The sequence below is a fragment of the Drosophila navojoa genome, chromosome 3 (assembly GCF_054131105.1).
Source record: "Drosophila navojoa isolate 15081-1374.11 chromosome 3, UAZ_NAV_1.0, whole genome shotgun sequence".
In the NCBI taxonomy this organism is placed as follows: domain Eukaryota; kingdom Metazoa; phylum Arthropoda; class Insecta; order Diptera; family Drosophilidae; genus Drosophila; species Drosophila navojoa.
This window is the reverse complement of record NC_142891.1, coordinates 13,152,643-13,169,799: the sequence shown is the minus strand read 5'-3', so window position 1 is coordinate 13,169,799 and position 17,157 is coordinate 13,152,643. Positions and strand designations below refer to the sequence as shown.

The window sequence follows — 17,157 nt, the reverse complement described above, 5'->3', positions numbered from 1 at the left end:
AAAGAGTCGGGCAGACCAGGGACTGAAGCTTAGGTTTGCGGAGCGAAGCGCTTGTTTAAAGCCTTTGTGTTGGGAACTAATGTTTCCATGGAACACGCCCACATTTTGTTTTTGTTGACCGAACCGGACAAGGAGCGAAACAAGTGCCGTTAAATGAGCTTGTTAATCATGTTCATGTTCATGTTTGTGCGTGTGCATGATTTATGCTCATTTATATATTATTAGCTTAGCCATTGGCACAGCATATGTGAGTGAGAATGTGAGTGAGAGTGAGAGATGGAGTTGCTCCAAGCGACTCCAGACTCAATGGTTTTTACGAGTTTTATTTTGTGTGATATATGTATGTGCTGAAAATAGGCTTTGTTTGCTGTTTTATGTGACATTTAGAAGCTGAAGAGTTGGAGCAGACTTTGTTTTTCAGTCGATTTTGGTGATTTGTAGAAATTAATCGAGTTTTAAGTATAAAAAAATTATTTATTTTTTTTTCATGAGTTTTCATTTGTTGGTATTTCATATATTTAGATTTTTTTTATTTGTTTATTTAATTCACTCATTTCTTTTACTTCATTTATATATTGGTCATTAAATTTATCTGTATATATTTCTTATATATTTATTTATTTTTTTATATCTATTCACTACTATTATTTTTTTACTGTACTTATTGTATATATATTATATTTTTATCTATCGAGTTTCATAAATCAGTTGAAGTACTTTTACTTGTGTCTGCCATTTTTTTTTGTTTTATTAATTTATTATATAATATTTACTTTATTTATTTTAAAATACGACTATTTTCCTTATTTGATATGCTATATTTATTTTATCAATATATTAAGTTTATTTTACTTAATTTTTATAATTTGATAAATTAATATTATATATTTTTATTTTCATTATTTTATTTACTCCATTTACTTTAATTACCTTTCCTATTTTATCTTTTTACTAAATTTTATATACATTATTTAATTCATTAATTAATTAATTTATTTACTCTATTTATTTTACATGCCTTCATTATTCACTTATTATTCACTAAATGCTATATATTATTGGATTATATATATACAAATTAAAATATTTATCCATATGTACATTTTAGTTTGTAAATAAATAAAGGTTAAGAATATCGTTAGTTTTCCAATCGGCTCTTCATTTATGTATATTTATTTTGATGTCATATTTTTTAAGATAATTAAACAAATGTCTTGGGCTAATTAGACAAATTGAGTTGCAATTTTAACAAATATTGCACATGAGCTTGAAAATAAGGACACAATTTAAATCAATTTATATTAGATTTAATTTGAAATTATTTCAATTGATTTGCCAATCTAATTGCTCCTTCTCTATTAAGACTTGCTCTGCTCTGTAGCATATATAATGCACTCGATTGCATTAAGATAAATACTTAATTATGCCAGATTTGCAAATCACAAATGGCCCATTGTCTATCACATCAATTCAATTGGCATACAACGTTCATTTTGCACACCTCGGCAGCAGCTGGATGGAAAGGACTTGCAGTTTCCATTCAATGGCGTCGCATGCCTGGTGAGGCTCTGCAGTTGGAGCTCTGTGGTCGCAGTCCACGATTTTTGCTGACCGAGTGAGCGAAGTCAATCAGAGATTTCAGCTTTCTGGCTAGCTGGTTGCGGGCCGTTCGTTGGCTTACAGCGTGCGTAGCGGCTGGCACTTAATTAACGCAATTAATCCAATTAAAATGACATGTCTCATTAATGCGCATTAAATGTGAATGCTGTGCAATTAAATAAATGCACTTAAAGCGACATATCAATGCCGAATGTAAGCCGAACCGAAGCGAAGTTAACGGCACTGCTGCACACTCTGATGCGCATCAATGAACAATTAAATAACATTCCCCACCACCGTCCTCCCATATGCTAAGGCCAGAGGCCCAAACCGAATGGCAGGCCGCCATTCCACATCCCCTTAAATCCTCTTCAATGCCTTCTTGGGCTTATTAACATAATCGCCTGTGTCAACGCATCGGCATTTCCCCTTTGGCAGTGGCTAATTAAATGTGGCAATAATACAGTTCGATATGCTCACACTCACACACACATTCGCACATTCGTACAAACATATTGGATCAGCATCGAATTGCAAGTGTCCTGCAAAATATGCAACTCTCAATTAATAAGTCTCTCGTTTACAGAACCTATTTAATGTACATATTAATTGGCCAGGCTGTTGACTGTTTGCCAACGGACAGTAAAAGCCATTGGACAGTGATAATAATGATAGTCGATAATGAGGAATTGAATATCAGATGCGATTAAGCTTGTATTAAGTATACGCACGTGGAGGCATGAGAAAAATTTTATTAAATTTGGCTTACATATTGAAAAAAATAAATATTAAAAAAATGTTTATGAAAATAGTAATGATAAAATTACTCTATTTATCTTGGAGTACGAATGTAAAGCCATGAAATTAAATATATATGAATAATTAATATAATTAAATATTTAATTTGATTTAATAACTAAATATTTTAAGACAATTTCATTTATATTAAATTTATTTTATTTTTTATTTTTTTGTGTATATTATTATTTAAAATATTTAATGAATAATCTAAAATATTATACAATATGTAAAATATTCCAAAACCCTTTAAATTACTATTAAATATTTCATAAAAATATTGAATACCATTAAAAATGTTTAATTTATAATCTAAAATATCTTAAAATATCTAAAATAGTTTAAAAACTTTTAAATTATTGTTAAATAATTTTAAAAATATTTCATACTGTTAAAAAAGTTTAATTATGAATCTAAAATATTATTTATTGTGTACTATTAAATATATATATTTTTTAAAATATTTTATACTACTTAAAATATTTAATAAATAATATAAAATGTTATTAAAATATTTTAAAATTATATAAATATTAAATATGCTAAATACATTATTATATACGTTAAACTGAATACTATCAAATTTTTAAAAATACTTTGAGGCAAGTTTATATTATATATTCATTCATGTTCTATGTAATAATATTATATATTATTTCACATCTTTCACCTCTTACTTCTCTTCCAAATGCTGCATTAAATTAAATGCCTTTACACATACATTTTCATTGTTTTCACACTCTCATCATATCCCACACTTTTCCTCGTTGTGTTATGTGTCCGCTAATGCTGGCGTAGCAGACTCTCAGAGTGTAGCAATAAATCAATATTTATGAGTTAAATGGTGATTTTCTCGGTTCCAATGCAAACTTCCCAAATTACACAGCGCCAGCAAATAATAGGTCAATCTGTATAATCGTGGTGTGCAAATATTTTGTTTTCCTCAATTTACCTGAACCGCCCCGACTGCTGCTTGTTTACAATTTCGTGGCCCGGACTGTGTTCGCTTGCCAAGTAAATTATTGCATTACAAATTGTCAATTTTCAAGTGGCAGAGAAAATCATGCAATTTTCCTTTTACCACCTCGAAATGACAGCTGACTTCCTGTTAACGTCGTCTCGCCTGCTTGCTGCTGTCTTTACTTCCGCTGCTCAGTCTCCTCGTCTCTCTTTCTCTCTCTCTCTCTCTCTCTCTCTCTCTTTGTTGGTTTTCGTATTGCAGCTCTATGAAATTTTATAGCAGCCGCAAGTTTTTTAATTAGCTGCCGCACATTTTCTTGACATTTCCACTTGCTGCCATTGTCATCATCATTGTCATGCCTGTAAAACTGTGGGCGTGGCCCGTGAAGCGCCCATTCGCCCTGGCATTTCGAGTGCTAATTGCATTTTCTGCTATGTTTTTTGGTTGTGATTTTGAACTTTGAGGTTTTATGCCATAAATGCAATTAGTTGAAACTTTTGCCATGAAAATGTTAATGGAGTTTTGCCGTAGCTATTGTACCACCAGCAACTGCAACTGCAACGCCACGCCTACATCAACCCAAAATGGCTCTTAAAGCTACCTAACCGAATCTCTTAATTGAATTAAATTTATATCATGGTTACTTCACTTTGAGCCAAGCAGATGTTGCCTGGGCGGACAGAGTAGCCAAAATCAACATTGACTAGATGTAACTCATGCATGTTAACACACACACACACACACACGCACGCACACATACACACACTGACTCACATAGACAATTTGTGCGCAAATATTTGTAAAACGTGTTCATCATCCTGTTGACAAGGTCGTTTACAAAATAAATTCACTAAACAAAATGTTTTTATTGGGCTTAACTTGTTTATGCTAACGCAAGGTCAATGGGCATGTGGGCGTGCCACCGCCTCAATTCTCTGTTTTTGCTGTGCGCCTAAATCTGTGATTTAATTTGGGTTAAAGCCCCAAAGAGATTTTTTGCAAAAGTTGTTTTCCATAGCTTTAATCTAGTCTTAAATATTTAATTCACTTCCAATGATAAACCTATTAGCTTGAATTGCTTAAAATATATGATTTAATATTTAATTTATATGAATTTTTTATATGAACTGACAATTTATCAGCGCATTTTTCATTCAGTTGTAGTTCAATTATTAATCTAACAAATAGAGTTTACTTTGAGGAATTTGTTGAAATTTTTGTTGTTATTGCTGACTATCTAAATAATCCAAATAAAATATTTATTGGCTTCTCTAGGCTGTTTAGTGCGTCTAATAAAAAATAATCCATTTAAAATATTTGCTATCATATTATATTTTTATTAACTATATAATTATATTAGTAAAGTCAAAAAGAAATATTTTTTTATTTAATTCAAAATATATAATTTATTTTTGTTTTTATTAATTCAAAGCATTCAATGTGATATAATTGGAATTTTTTTTACATCAATTTTACTCACCGTAATATAAATATAATATAAATTTTTAAATATAATTATCTAAATTTAAGCTATTATTATTAAATAAATATGTTAACTAATATTAATATAGGTGAAAAATAAAATTAATTAGGCAAAGACTTAAGCTCAACTCGTTTCTTTAGCTCAACTTCTGTATTGCGATTGCCCTCAGCTTGGCTCAGCTTATCATTTGCTCTGAATGTAAAACGCTTCCACGGCAAAGATGTTAATTAAGAACGTATTGCATTACAATTGAGTTGATTTCGACTTGAGCAATTACCAAGGATTTGGTTATATTGAGGATGGGCGGATTTGCGCATCAGCTTGCTTAGCATCAACAAAGGCATCAGGAGAGCGCTGGGCCAAGTGCCAAGAGCCAAGAGTAACAGATAATAAGTCAGACACCTAACAGGCGAAAAGTGGAAACCCATTGAGCTCAATCAGCTTTGCAGCTTGGTCTCAACGCTCCATCGAGTGCAGAGGGAGCCAGATTCGAAGCCGGAGCCGAAGTTCAGCCACAAGTTTATTTGCTCATTCAGCTCAATCACAGATCAAATAGCCAAGAAAAAGTGCTGCTGGGAAAACACCTGGCAAACAATTTGAACTACGCTCAACCTTTGAGCAGCAAACAGACAATCGGGGTGGGGGAGAGGCCAAACTGCCAGACAATATATAAATTGCCATGGAGTGGGGCAAGAGTGAGGCGTGCTGGCTGTTAGGCAAAGCTGGGGCTTGTCTTCGCCTTTTGTTTTTGCTGCAAACAATTTGCCAAATCAGAGCCGCAGCAAATTGCAGATTGAACTTGGACTTGTGGCCGGGCTGAATAAAGTGCATATGCATAACTCTCACCTGAGTTCACCTCCATCTCTCCCTCCTCCCTCTCTCTCTCTCGCTCTTGAGCTAATGCAATTTGATGTGTGTGCCTTTGATTTCCCAATTGGATTTGCCACACTCAATTCAACCACTCAAATTGAACTACTTTTCACATTATTAATTGAATCGAATTTGAGCTTTGAGCACTCAACGAAAATATATATTTCTTTGACTAACATTAGCTGGCTATGTATGTAAATGTCATCAATGGGGCCATTGATGGAGGGAAATATGATTTAGACAAATGCCAGGCTGAGTGACAGTCAGGCAATCGGACGATTCGAGCGACGCTGACAAGTAACATGTGCCAGGCGCTTGCCAGACATGAATAAATTACTAAATAAATAACATAAATCTATTCGGCATACATTCGCATATTTTCAGTTGTTGTTGATGGTCGTTGCCAGGCGCCAAAAATTATGCAGCGATAAGTTGTGAACCTGCCAATATAGTCTGAGTCTGTCAGACAGCAAGCACCCTCACTATCATATATCTACTATATACATATATATATGCACATCATCAGCAGCTGTTGACATCACCTCCTAGAAGTTCAATCAACTTTTACTTTTCATTACTTTGAGCTCAGTGCAGACAGCTGCCTGCCGTCTGTAAGTTGAAGCTTTTTGCACCTTTTTGATATACGTGCCTTCAAATGTATTTATAGCGACAGACGTTTTCCACCAGACATTCTATATTCAGCTCAATGCAGAGCATTAGACGCAACTGCAATCGGCTTGATTTAATTAGATTCCCATCTTAGAAGCCCTTTAAATTTGCATACCTAATTGCATTTGAGCCAGTTAAGCGTAAATTTTTGTACTGCAACTGAAACATTTTCGCTCATTTAATTAACTCTTTCAGACGTGACGGCTGCCAATTGTGCTGTGACTAAAGTCCAGTCACTTAACTTGACTAAAGTAAGTAATTGGGGCAGTAAAATTTATGCTCTTGCATGGAAATGCTTGAAATGTATTAGATCAGATTATTTCAATTTCAAGGCATATTACATATTATTGATCTGGCCAACCAGTTGAGTTCATCGATTTGATAAGCCTCAGCAGATGAACAATTAATTATTAAATTATTATTTAATATTATATTTAATTATTTATAAATTACAAATTTAATTGAAAAGATTTATTGAAATATATATATTCATGAATGTATTGCAATACAAATGATTTTCTAATCAGAGAACCAGAGAATTTGTAAAACTGTCGATTGCGGACAAACAATAAATAAATAAATACATAAATAAATAAAAAAAAAAAAATTAATGAATTAATTAAATAAATAAATAAACAGACAAATAAATAAATAGATAAATAAATAAAAATATAAATAAATAAGTATATATGTAAATAAACAAATATATAAATAAATAAATAAATTAATTAATATAAAAATAAATTAATAACAAAAAAAATAAATAAATAACTAAAAAAAAATAAGTAAATACATAAATAAATATATCAATAAATAAATACATAAATAAATAAAAATATACAAAGAAGACCTTTATGATAATTAAACACTGCTTTGAAAAGGTATATTACCAATAATATAATGCCATTTAAACAATTACTACAAATTGAAATCATTCATATTTATTTTATTATTATTTCTGTACTCTGAAATCACTTGTAATATTACACTCCATTGTCAGCTGAAATATTGGTAATATTTATTACATTATCGAAAATATTCAAAGACAATAAAACACAATAAAAAGATAATGAAAAATAAAACTATTATCAATTATATTTTATCATTGCACCCACTTCCTCACTTTGTCATGGCTGACTGTATCACTATCCCTCACATCGAAATGCGAAAGTTGTGCACACAGATTGTGCGCTAAATGATGATGAGTCAATTGATATGCGAGAGCTCGTCGTGAACGTTTCATTGCTGAGTGAAATACCCCTGAAAGTTGATTTGCTCTATATATATTTCCGTCATTGGCGCGACTCAAAGTCTAGCCAAATGCCGCCTCTCAGGGTCGTGATAAACGCCGTTGGCTCATACTCGTTATCTTTGATGGTTTTCGGATTGACGCGCACATTGAACTTGGTCAACACCTCGACGGCAGCGGCCTTGATCTGTGTCAATGCAAAGCGCATGCCTAGAATCAAAGAAGTCAAATCATAACTAATCATGGCTAAAATATAAATGAAAGAAGTCTTCACTCACCTATGCAAATGCGCGGACCATCACCAAAGCCCATGAAGACACCTTGCTCTCGATACATCTTAGCAGCATCGGGTTGCATGAAGCGTTCCGGCTTGAAGGCCTGCGGATTGGGGAAGTATTCCTCATCGAGCATGAAGCAATAGTGGGGCACAATAACCGTGGTGCCGCGCTCCAAAACGAAGTTCTCGCCGGTTTTGTTGGGCAGCTCGATGGGTTCAGTGCACAGTTTACTCGACATAAAGGCGGGTGGGAAGAGGCGTAAGGATTCTGTGAAATAAAGGTGATTAGAAATAGTTGAGCATCAATATAAGCTCCGACTTACCCTGGACACATGCATCCAGGAAGGGCAACTCATTGAGCCTCTCAAACTCAATGACGCCCTTGTCACTGAGATGGGCTTCGATCTCTTCGCGCAGTCGCTGCTGCACCTGCTCATCTCTGCCGAGCAGCAAGAGCATATGACTAAGTACTGAGGCCGTCGTCTCGAATCCGTCCAGCAGGAAGGTCATTGTGTGTGCGGTCAATTGGCGAGTATTCAGGTTCTTCTTGCTGCCCAGCTGGAGTATATAGTCCAGGAAGTCGACGCGATCGAATTGCTTTCCAACGGCCAGTTGTTGTTGTCGTGCATCGATGGCCGTTTGCATCAGACTCACAAAAAAGTTTTCAATACGCAGCGGCACAAAGCGCAGCTTAAAGACGTGTCGCAGCGCAGGCAAAGTGCTGACAATTATAAAGTATATGATAAAAGCCCAGGACTGCTTGAAGAGCTCCTCGATGTAGCCCATGATTGGAGTGGGCTTGTCTGAGAAGCTCTCGGCCTTCAGGCCCAGCACGCAATCGGTGACCATTTCGGTTGTGAAGCGCAGACTCATCTGAGAGAGTAATATGATGAGGTATATGATATATATTCATCTATTTAAAAACAAACTCTTACAGCTTTGGCATCGATGCCCTCACTTGGAGGCGAACGTATTTGCTTGCGTAGCCACTCGGTCATCTTTTGGCATACCTCATTGGTCACTGGATAGACGGTCTTGATCTGGAGGAGGAAATGAGTGCAATTTCTATGATATTCCTTGATTTTCTCTACACGAAACCTACGCGACCCATGGTTAGTCCGGGAGTAACGTCTGCGCGTCGGTGCTTCCACTCGTCTCCGATCAGGGAGAACGGATTGTTGGCAAATATGAAATCGGATTTCTCATCCACCATACGAGAGACTTCATTGTCGTGGAAGTACCTGAAGTCAGAGACGAAGACGCGTCTAGCCAACTGCGGGCTTATCACCAGCAATTGGGGAGTGCGAGCTCCATAAATGCCAACTGCGTCGAATTGATGTTTGTATTCTCTGCAAGTAAAGAGACAGAGAATGTGGAATCGATTTCAATTTAAGCTTATATCTATATTATTTACCTATAGATATCATTGAGATCGTAGATTGCGTGACGCTTCATGTTGTACATGTGCGGATAGTTGCCTGTGAGAAGGCGTGGGGCAGGACCAGGGACTTTTCGCTTGCGCCAGTAGCCGAAATTCCATGTCATGAATACGTAGAAGAGGCCCACAAGTAGGAGCAGCAATGCCAACGTAACTTCCAGCATGATTATGTGTCTGACGATCCGACTCGAGTAACTGATCGTAATTGACTGTGACTGAACGGATTTTCAACGACTTGTTGGGGTCGACAGTCACAGAGCTTTCGGAGAATCTATGTTTGGCTCTCTTCTGATTAGTGCTCACTCATACTATATCCAAAAATACATTTAATTTGAAAATATACTAAGTATATACACACTGATAAAGCTTATCAGCGCCCATTTGTACTTGCTGTCTATCTCTAAGAACAATTGAGGTTTTGGACCACCCATAAAACAAATTTGTACCCTGCGCACATTGTGCATGATGCAATATTGAAAAATTAATCAAAATTCTTATCAGGTATTTGTGGTCTCCAACTGATTCGCATTGAATATTAAGTCGATAGATTGTGAAGTTTAAGTACTTAGTTGTTTACTTATGTTAGTTCTAGATGTATCAAAGTTCCATTTGGGAGCTACAGAGAATCACCTAGTCCGGCATTTGCGCTTAGATGTCTCCACATTGTTATTCGTAGCGCAATGTTAATTAAATAAAAGCACGCGAGAGACCCACAGCCAGCAATAAATAAATAAATATAACCTTGAACTTGATGACGCTGCTGATACTCTATAAATATGATATTCAATGAAGTATTTAACATTTATAAACTAAGTGTAGTTATAAATATAAATAAATATAGATAAAAGGTTGGATGAAAATTGTCAACAAAAATATAATAAAAATCAAAAATAGGTCAAGCATTTAAAAATATTAAAATATACTGAAATTTAATTTCCTACACACTTTTCTACATAGTTTATTTTTATTAGAGATACAATTCGCTCAGAACTCACTCGTTTCGATATGGTATAAGCTTGCTTCACGTTTTTTAATATATGCAAAACAACGTTTAATTGACGCTTGAGGGAGTAAACGATGTGCGAGAGGGGTAAAGGGAGGAAGTAGTAAACAAATGGGTGTGGAGTGGACGGCAGGCACAACAATAATTGTGTTTGACAGGCTCTCAAATATGTGTGTACGAATGCGGAATATAAATAAAAAATAAAATAACGACGCAAAATTGAAAGTGTAATTGAGTTGAAAATAAGGTAATTAATTATGTAAATAAAAAAGTAAATAAAAAATAATGTAATACAAATAAATTAAAAGCAAACGGAATAATCAAATGCAAAAACATTATTCAAGTAGTAAATATAAGGAATAAATATTAAAAAATAAATAATAAATAATAAATAATAAATAATAAAAATAAATAATAAATAATAAATAATAAATAATAAATAATAAATAATAAATAATAAATAATAAATAATAAATAATAAATAATTAATAATAATAATAAAATAATATAATAATAAATAATAATAATAAATAATAAATAATAAATAATAAATAATAAATAATAAATAATAAATAATAAATAATAAATAATAAATAATAAATAATAAATAATAAATAATAAATAATAAATAAATGAAATGAATGCAGAAGCAAAAACAATAAATAATTATAAAAAAAATAAAATGGTGAAATTAAATTATATAAGTATATAAGTGTTAAATAAGATTAATATTATTATGTAAATATTATTATTACTCAAATATTAAACATTCTTAATAACATAGAAATAATAGTATTAAATAATAAAAAACAATACTAGTGTATAAAATTTTTTTTGTAAATATTAGTAGTAGGGAAAATTGAAGATTTATAGTAATAAAAGGAGTTAATAATATAAAATAAATGATAAAGATATATGTATATTTAGCAGTAATAAATTTAGACTTACTATTATAATTATTATACTCTTTCAATAATAGCAACAATAGTATAATAATATATAACAATAATATTGATAAGTAATACAATAAGTATTAGTAGATATACTATTAAAATAATTAAAGCAGCAGTAATAGTTATTTAGTATTTGCAATGCACACAAAATCTCAATTCTATATACATATAAATATTTATACATTTTGTGTATTTTGGGGTTCAGTGTTATCAATTCAGGTTTTGATTATTGAGGTCGAGCCTAATCATAATAAAAGCTTGTAAAGCTTTTTACCCACATAGACACAACGATCTACAGTTTAAGAGCTGCTGACCCACAGTGAATAGGCGATAAACACTTTGTCTCTGACAATTTTGACCTCAATACATACTTCCGCATTTGTCGTTCATACATTTTCTTAGATTTAATTTTATTTCATTTATTTATTAATTTTTTTTTTTTTTTTTTTTTTTTTTTTGCATTGCCAAAATTTAGTTAAATGGATAGGATATTAGGATATTAAAAATGAATATGAAATAGTCAGGTTATTATTTAATACACGTACCATAGTATTCATGTTTAAATGAGCATTTATATTTATACTGTGGCATAAAAAAACAACTTAAAATAGAAAATGCATACTCTTTTATTTATATATTTATAACTACAGAAATATACATACTGCTAGCATATTTTCAAATATTTGCATGAATAATTTATAGCTGAAAAATTGTCATTTACGCTTCATTGGCGCTCCTCAAAGTCCAGCCAAATGCCGCCTTTCAGGGTCGTCACAAAGGCCAAGGGCTCATATAGGATATCCTTGCGGGTTTTGGGATTCAGACGAATATTGAACTTGGTCAACACCTCGATGATGGCCGCCTTAATCTGTATCAAGGCAAAGCGCATGCCTGCAAGCAAAAAATTAAATAAATTGTATAAGCCTTACTCAAATGGTCTGCTCTCCAATGCTCTACCTATGCAAATGCGCGGACCATCACCAAAGCCATTGAAGACGCCTTGCTCTCGAAACATCTTAACAGCATCGGGTTGCATGAATCGTTCCGGGTTGAAGGCCTGCGGATCGGGGAAATATTCCTCATCCAGCATGAAGCAGCAATGGGGCACAATGACCGTGGTGCCCCGTTCCACAACGAAACTCTCGCCCTTCTTGTTGGGCAACTCGATGGGCTCAGTGCACAGTTTACGGGCAACAAATAGGGGAAAGAGGCGCAAGGTTTCTGTGGTATCGAGGAAATCAGATATAATTTCAAGGCTTACATTGAGCGTTGACTCACCATGAATACATGCATCCAGAAAGGGCAACTCATTGAGCCTCTCAAACTCAATGATGCCCTTGTCACTGAGATGGGCCTCGATCTCTTCGCGCAGTCGCTGCTGCACCTGCTCATCTCTGCCCAGCAGCAAGAGCACCTGACTGAGAACTGTGGCCGTCGTCTCGAATCCGTCCAGCAGGAAGGTCATTATGTGTGCGGTCAATTGGCGAGTATCCAGGTTCTTCTTGCTGCCCAGCTGGAGTATATAGTCCAGGAAGTCGCCGCGGTCGAATTGTTTTCCAACTGCCAGTTGTTGTTGTCGCGCATCGATTGCAGTTTGCATCAGATTCACAAAGTAGTGCTCCATTGGCAAGGGAATAAGGCGCATTTTATAGAATAGCCTTATGCTGGGCAAAAAGTTGGCTATCATAAGGTATATGATGGAAGGCCAAGGCATGTGAAGGATTGCCTTGATGTAGCCCATAATTGGTGATGGCTCATCTGTGAAGCTCTCGGCCTTCAGGCCCAGCACGCAATCGGTGACCATTTCGGTTGTGAAGCGCAGACCCACCTAAAGGAGCAATGATATGAGGCATATACTCATTTACTTAACAGAGTCTTACATCTTTAGCATTAATGCCTCCACTTGGAGGCGAACGTATTTGCTTGCGTAGCCATTCGGTCATCTTTCGGCATACCTCATTGGTCACTGGATAGACGGTCTTGATCTGCAGGAGGAAATGAGTGGAGGTCAACATACTTCTCTTGCTCACAGTAAAAGTTCCGTAAAATTCCTTGCTTTTCTCTAGTCGAAACTTACGCGACCCATGGTCAGACCGGGAGTAACATCTGCGCGTCGCTCTTTCCACTCTTCGCCGACGAGAGTAAACGGATTGTTGGCAAATATGTAATCGGACTTTTCAGTCACCATCAGAGAGACTTCATTGTCGTGAAAGTGCTTGAAGTCAGAGACGAAGACGCGTTTGGCCAACTGCGGACTTATCACCATCAACTGTGGACAGCGAGCTTTGTAAATGCCAACGGCATCGAACTGATGCTTGTATTCTCTGCAATATGGAATCAATTCCTATTTCATTTCACATATTCAATTTCAATTATATTTACCTATAGATATCATTGAGATCGTAGATAGTATGACGTTTCATGTTGAACATATGCGGATAGTTGCCTGTGAGAATGCTTGGGGCAGGACCCGGAACCTTTCGCTTGCGCCAGTATCCGTAATTCCATGTCATGAATGCATAGAAGAGGCCCAGAGCTATCAGCAGCAAGGTTAAAGTAACTTCCAGCATGATTTCCTTACCCAGATGCTCACTAACTATGCAATTGATATTGACTGCAGCTGAGTCATTTCCACACTGCGCGTTGCAGCACACGGCCACAGAGCTTTCAGACGATTGATTTTGAATACATATATATATGTATATATTATACAGACAATGTCAAAGCTTTTCAAGCTTTGTAGTGAGTTAGCTCTTGGGTAGACCACGGCAATGCAAACACATTTTAAATTTAAGCGAAAATCATCTTGTTTGGAATTGTTTCATTTATGAAATAAGAAAGTTCCTTTTTTTTTTTTGCTTGCCTCAATAAATGTTTATATAGATTTAAACTCAAATAATTTGTAAATCATAATGCCTTTACCCCGTAAGCATTTACAGGGAAATTTCTAGCCAGTCACTTTTGATTCTCTTGACAAAGAAAAGCTTACGAGTGACCCACAATCAACTTGCATAAATATATTTAACCTTGAACTTGTTGACAGTGTAACTGCTCTTTAAGTATTGCTCCTAACTATTGCTGTGCTTTTTCCTATCAAGCGATGAACAGCTGTAATGAGAATTCTATATCAATTGCTTGGTTTACATACTTCACAACATATTTAAAATATTTAAACGATGATATTTTTCGTTTTGAAATAATATCAATAAGATATTTGATATGAAAATTAAAAATATCGATATATCAATATATTTCAATTTTTTTAAAATACTTTTTTCTCATAATAAATTTAAAATCCTTCCCAAAAATCAAGAATATTAAATAAAAGTATCCTTTAATTAATATTTATATTATTTAGCTCCAATAATTTGCATCATAGTGTTTTGTTTTTCGCAATGCCTTATTTAATATGCTAGCGCTTGTTTTTATTACTTTAAGGCACGAACGAATTCTTATTATAAGAAAGAGCAGCGTAAATATATCAAAAATATCGCAATAAATATTCGATATTTAGGCAAAGAAAATATTCCAATATAAGTATATTTTTTATACAAAAAATATCGATAGATTGATATTTTGATATACTTTCACGAGTACCTCATAGAAATTTGATATTTGCATTGATATTGCATATCTCAGTCAACCATTTGCTCGACCAACTCGACCAAAACAAAACACTTGTAATTGGGCCTAGATACAAAAGTGACTGAAGATTGCTTTTCTAGGAATTTGTGTTGTTGATGGTCAATGGCCTCCATTCTGCACAGTGTCCGTTATTTACAGCCATTTACTGAAATTATTATGCGACAAAGTATCTGTGCCACGTCAGCCTCTCAATAGCAACCGGCTGGATATTTATGGGCATTGCAGCAGCCGCAGCCGCAGCCGCAGCATCGACTGGCAGCAATGACTGGCTTCTGCTGGTTTCTTCCAGCCGCACAATGCACTTCTTGGCCGGCACATTTGTCATGTGTTGTGGCCGGGCTTATTAAACGGCTTTTAAGCGCCAGGAACCATGCACAATGAACATATTCTATGGACGGCAGATTTATGCCCCTGTGGCCGAGGCGTGGCGACTCCAAATTATGCGCCATTTCAAGTTGTGCATCGGCATTTAAAATGCGAACTAGAAGTTTTATTACTGTGCTATATTTCGGATATTTCTGCGGTTGATTGTACATCGTTTGGTGGAGTAAAAATATGTAGCATAAAGAAAAAGAAGAGTGTTTCCAATGAACGAAGTCAGGAGAAATAAAATATTACTGCAGATGAATGATCCTTGATATAGGCTATCTTAAATACTAAAAGCTCTAATTGAGAAAGATTTGTATGCGGGCTTAGTATAATCAATTAATTTATATACAATATGACATGAGATCAAGGTTCTATCAATATCTAATCAAGACATTAAGAAATGGGAAAAGGGTAACGGATAGTTCCTTGTTCCAAGATATTTTCGTTGGCTACAGTAGCATAAATAGAAAAGCCGTTGAAATATTTAAATAAAGTGCAGCACGAATATTTCGTTTCACGATATTACTCAATTTGCTGAATAGCATAGAAATAATGCAAGCTTTAATTTTAATTTAATTAAAGTACAACCAATGCACCTTTAAAATACTACTACTAATATAGTTATAGATTTGAAGTAACTGTATCAAATAATCAAATAAATTTACCGAAATGATACAAAAAGCTTGACAAAAATGAACAAATATTATCATAGCAAAGCTTCCCAAAGTCTTTCGCATGATATATAGTCAAAATAATAAAATATATAATATAAATATTAATAATATATAAATAATAATATAATATATGATATAGTAGTAGTAGTAATAGTAGCGACAATAAAATACAAAATATACCAATAATAATAAAATACTAATAACAAATAGTAAACTTAAGTTTTGTTTAGTATTAATCGGGCTTACGTCTAATTAAGGTATTTCACAAAGTATTCATTAAACGCATCATTAAGCGTTAATAGACTAAGAACCGCGATAAATAAGTTCTATAGTCGTAGCACAGATAAGAAATTTTGTTATTTGTATGCTTTTTCACAAGAGTCGCTGAAAATTGAGTAATTAGTGTGCTGCTTATCATACTCAATGTGCCGTAGACCACTTCACGTAATCTATATTTACTGATTTACTCAAGCAAAATAGCGCACTTCTAATGGGGCTGGGTTACAAAAGTGTCTAATAATATCTTTACAATAAATTAATGTTTGCCCAATCAAAGTCAATGACCTTGGTCAATACTTATCAGTCGATTGGGTTCGTCTAGTATAGTAAATAATATATATATTTTTCATTTTTAAATAAATTGAGACTTTATAAATAAAAATATATCAGATAATAAACAAAAATAAAAAGATTACAAGAAAATATCCGCTGACTTAAGTTTTATTCTTATATTCTGAAAACTATTTTCTTGTTTATGCTCATGCTTGAGGGCATATATATATATATATATAGAGAATTTTAGTAAAATATATAGAACTTCAAATGGAGTGCAAAAGGTCTGCGAACTGAAACTTGAACCCTCTAATTGAATGCCTTGGCAAATTATTTGTCTAGTTCTAGCTCTAACTTAAAGTTGAATCCATAGTTTAACCTTGTGGCCCACACAACAATATCTATTCACACGTTGTGGATTGTGGAGTTCCTGCGAGGGATATGCGCAATTTATGAGGCAGCTCACTTAACATGGTCAGGACAACAACAACAACAACAAACCAACAAAAGAAAAAACAAACAGACAACAACAAATGACAGCAAAGGATAGAAAAGGAATGGAAGAAGCGAACAGTACCAAAAGCTGTTTATGTGTTTCGAACGTGTTTGGCTTCCAT

The 17,157-nt window shown here is 34.1% G+C and overlaps 2 protein-coding genes across 2 annotated transcripts; both read right to left on the bottom strand.

The window, feature by feature from the left end:
• Positions 1-7,381: 7,381 nt before the first annotated feature.
• Positions 7,382-9,567, bottom strand: LOC115563690 (putative cytochrome P450 28a5). Its single transcript, XM_030387074.2, has 6 exons — positions 9,321-9,567; positions 9,009-9,255; positions 8,842-8,946; positions 8,230-8,779; positions 7,908-8,174; positions 7,382-7,839 (listed from the first exon to the last, which is right to left on the bottom strand). Exons 1-6 carry the CDS (start codon positions 9,506-9,508, stop codon positions 7,673-7,675), a joined length of 1,524 nt encoding a protein of 507 aa, XP_030242934.1. The 5' UTR covers positions 9,509-9,567; the 3' UTR covers positions 7,382-7,672.
• A 2,378-nt stretch (positions 9,568-11,945) lies between these two features.
• On the bottom strand, positions 11,946-13,927 carry LOC115565599 (putative cytochrome P450 28a5). The gene is made up of 6 exons (XM_089257454.1): positions 13,683-13,927; positions 13,378-13,624; positions 13,181-13,285; positions 12,579-13,128; positions 12,258-12,521; positions 11,946-12,191 (listed from the first exon to the last, which is right to left on the bottom strand). Exons 1-6 carry the CDS (start codon positions 13,868-13,870, stop codon positions 12,025-12,027), a joined length of 1,521 nt encoding a protein of 506 aa, XP_089113580.1. The 5' UTR covers positions 13,871-13,927; the 3' UTR covers positions 11,946-12,024.
• Positions 13,928-17,157: the final 3,230 nt, after the last annotated feature.

What these genes read in the sequence shown, in the direction of transcription:
- LOC115563690 (XM_030387074.2), bottom strand. Translation starts at nt 9,508, where the DNA reads ATGCTGGAAGTTACGTTGGCATTGCTGCTCCTACTTGTGGGCCTCTTC. An exon ending in CCGGACTAACCATGGGTCGC is followed by an intron (nt 8,947 to 9,008) that starts GTAGGTTTCGTG and finishes TTCCTCCTCCAG; the next exon opens with ATCAAGACCGTCTATCCAGT. An exon ending in TGGTCCGCGCATTTGCATAG is followed by an intron (nt 7,840 to 7,907) that starts GTGAGTGAAGAC and finishes CTTTGATTCTAG; the next exon opens with GCATGCGCTTTGCATTGACA.
- LOC115565599 (XM_089257454.1), bottom strand. Translation starts at nt 13,870, where the DNA reads ATGCTGGAAGTTACTTTAACCTTGCTGCTGATAGCTCTGGGCCTCTTC. An exon ending in GATCTCAATGATATCTATAG is followed by an intron (nt 13,625 to 13,682) that starts GTAAATATAATT and finishes TCCATATTGCAG; the next exon opens with AGAATACAAGCATCAGTTCG. An exon ending in TCTGGATGCATGTATTCATG is followed by an intron (nt 12,522 to 12,578) that starts GTGAGTCAACGC and finishes TCGATACCACAG; the next exon opens with AAACCTTGCGCCTCTTTCCC.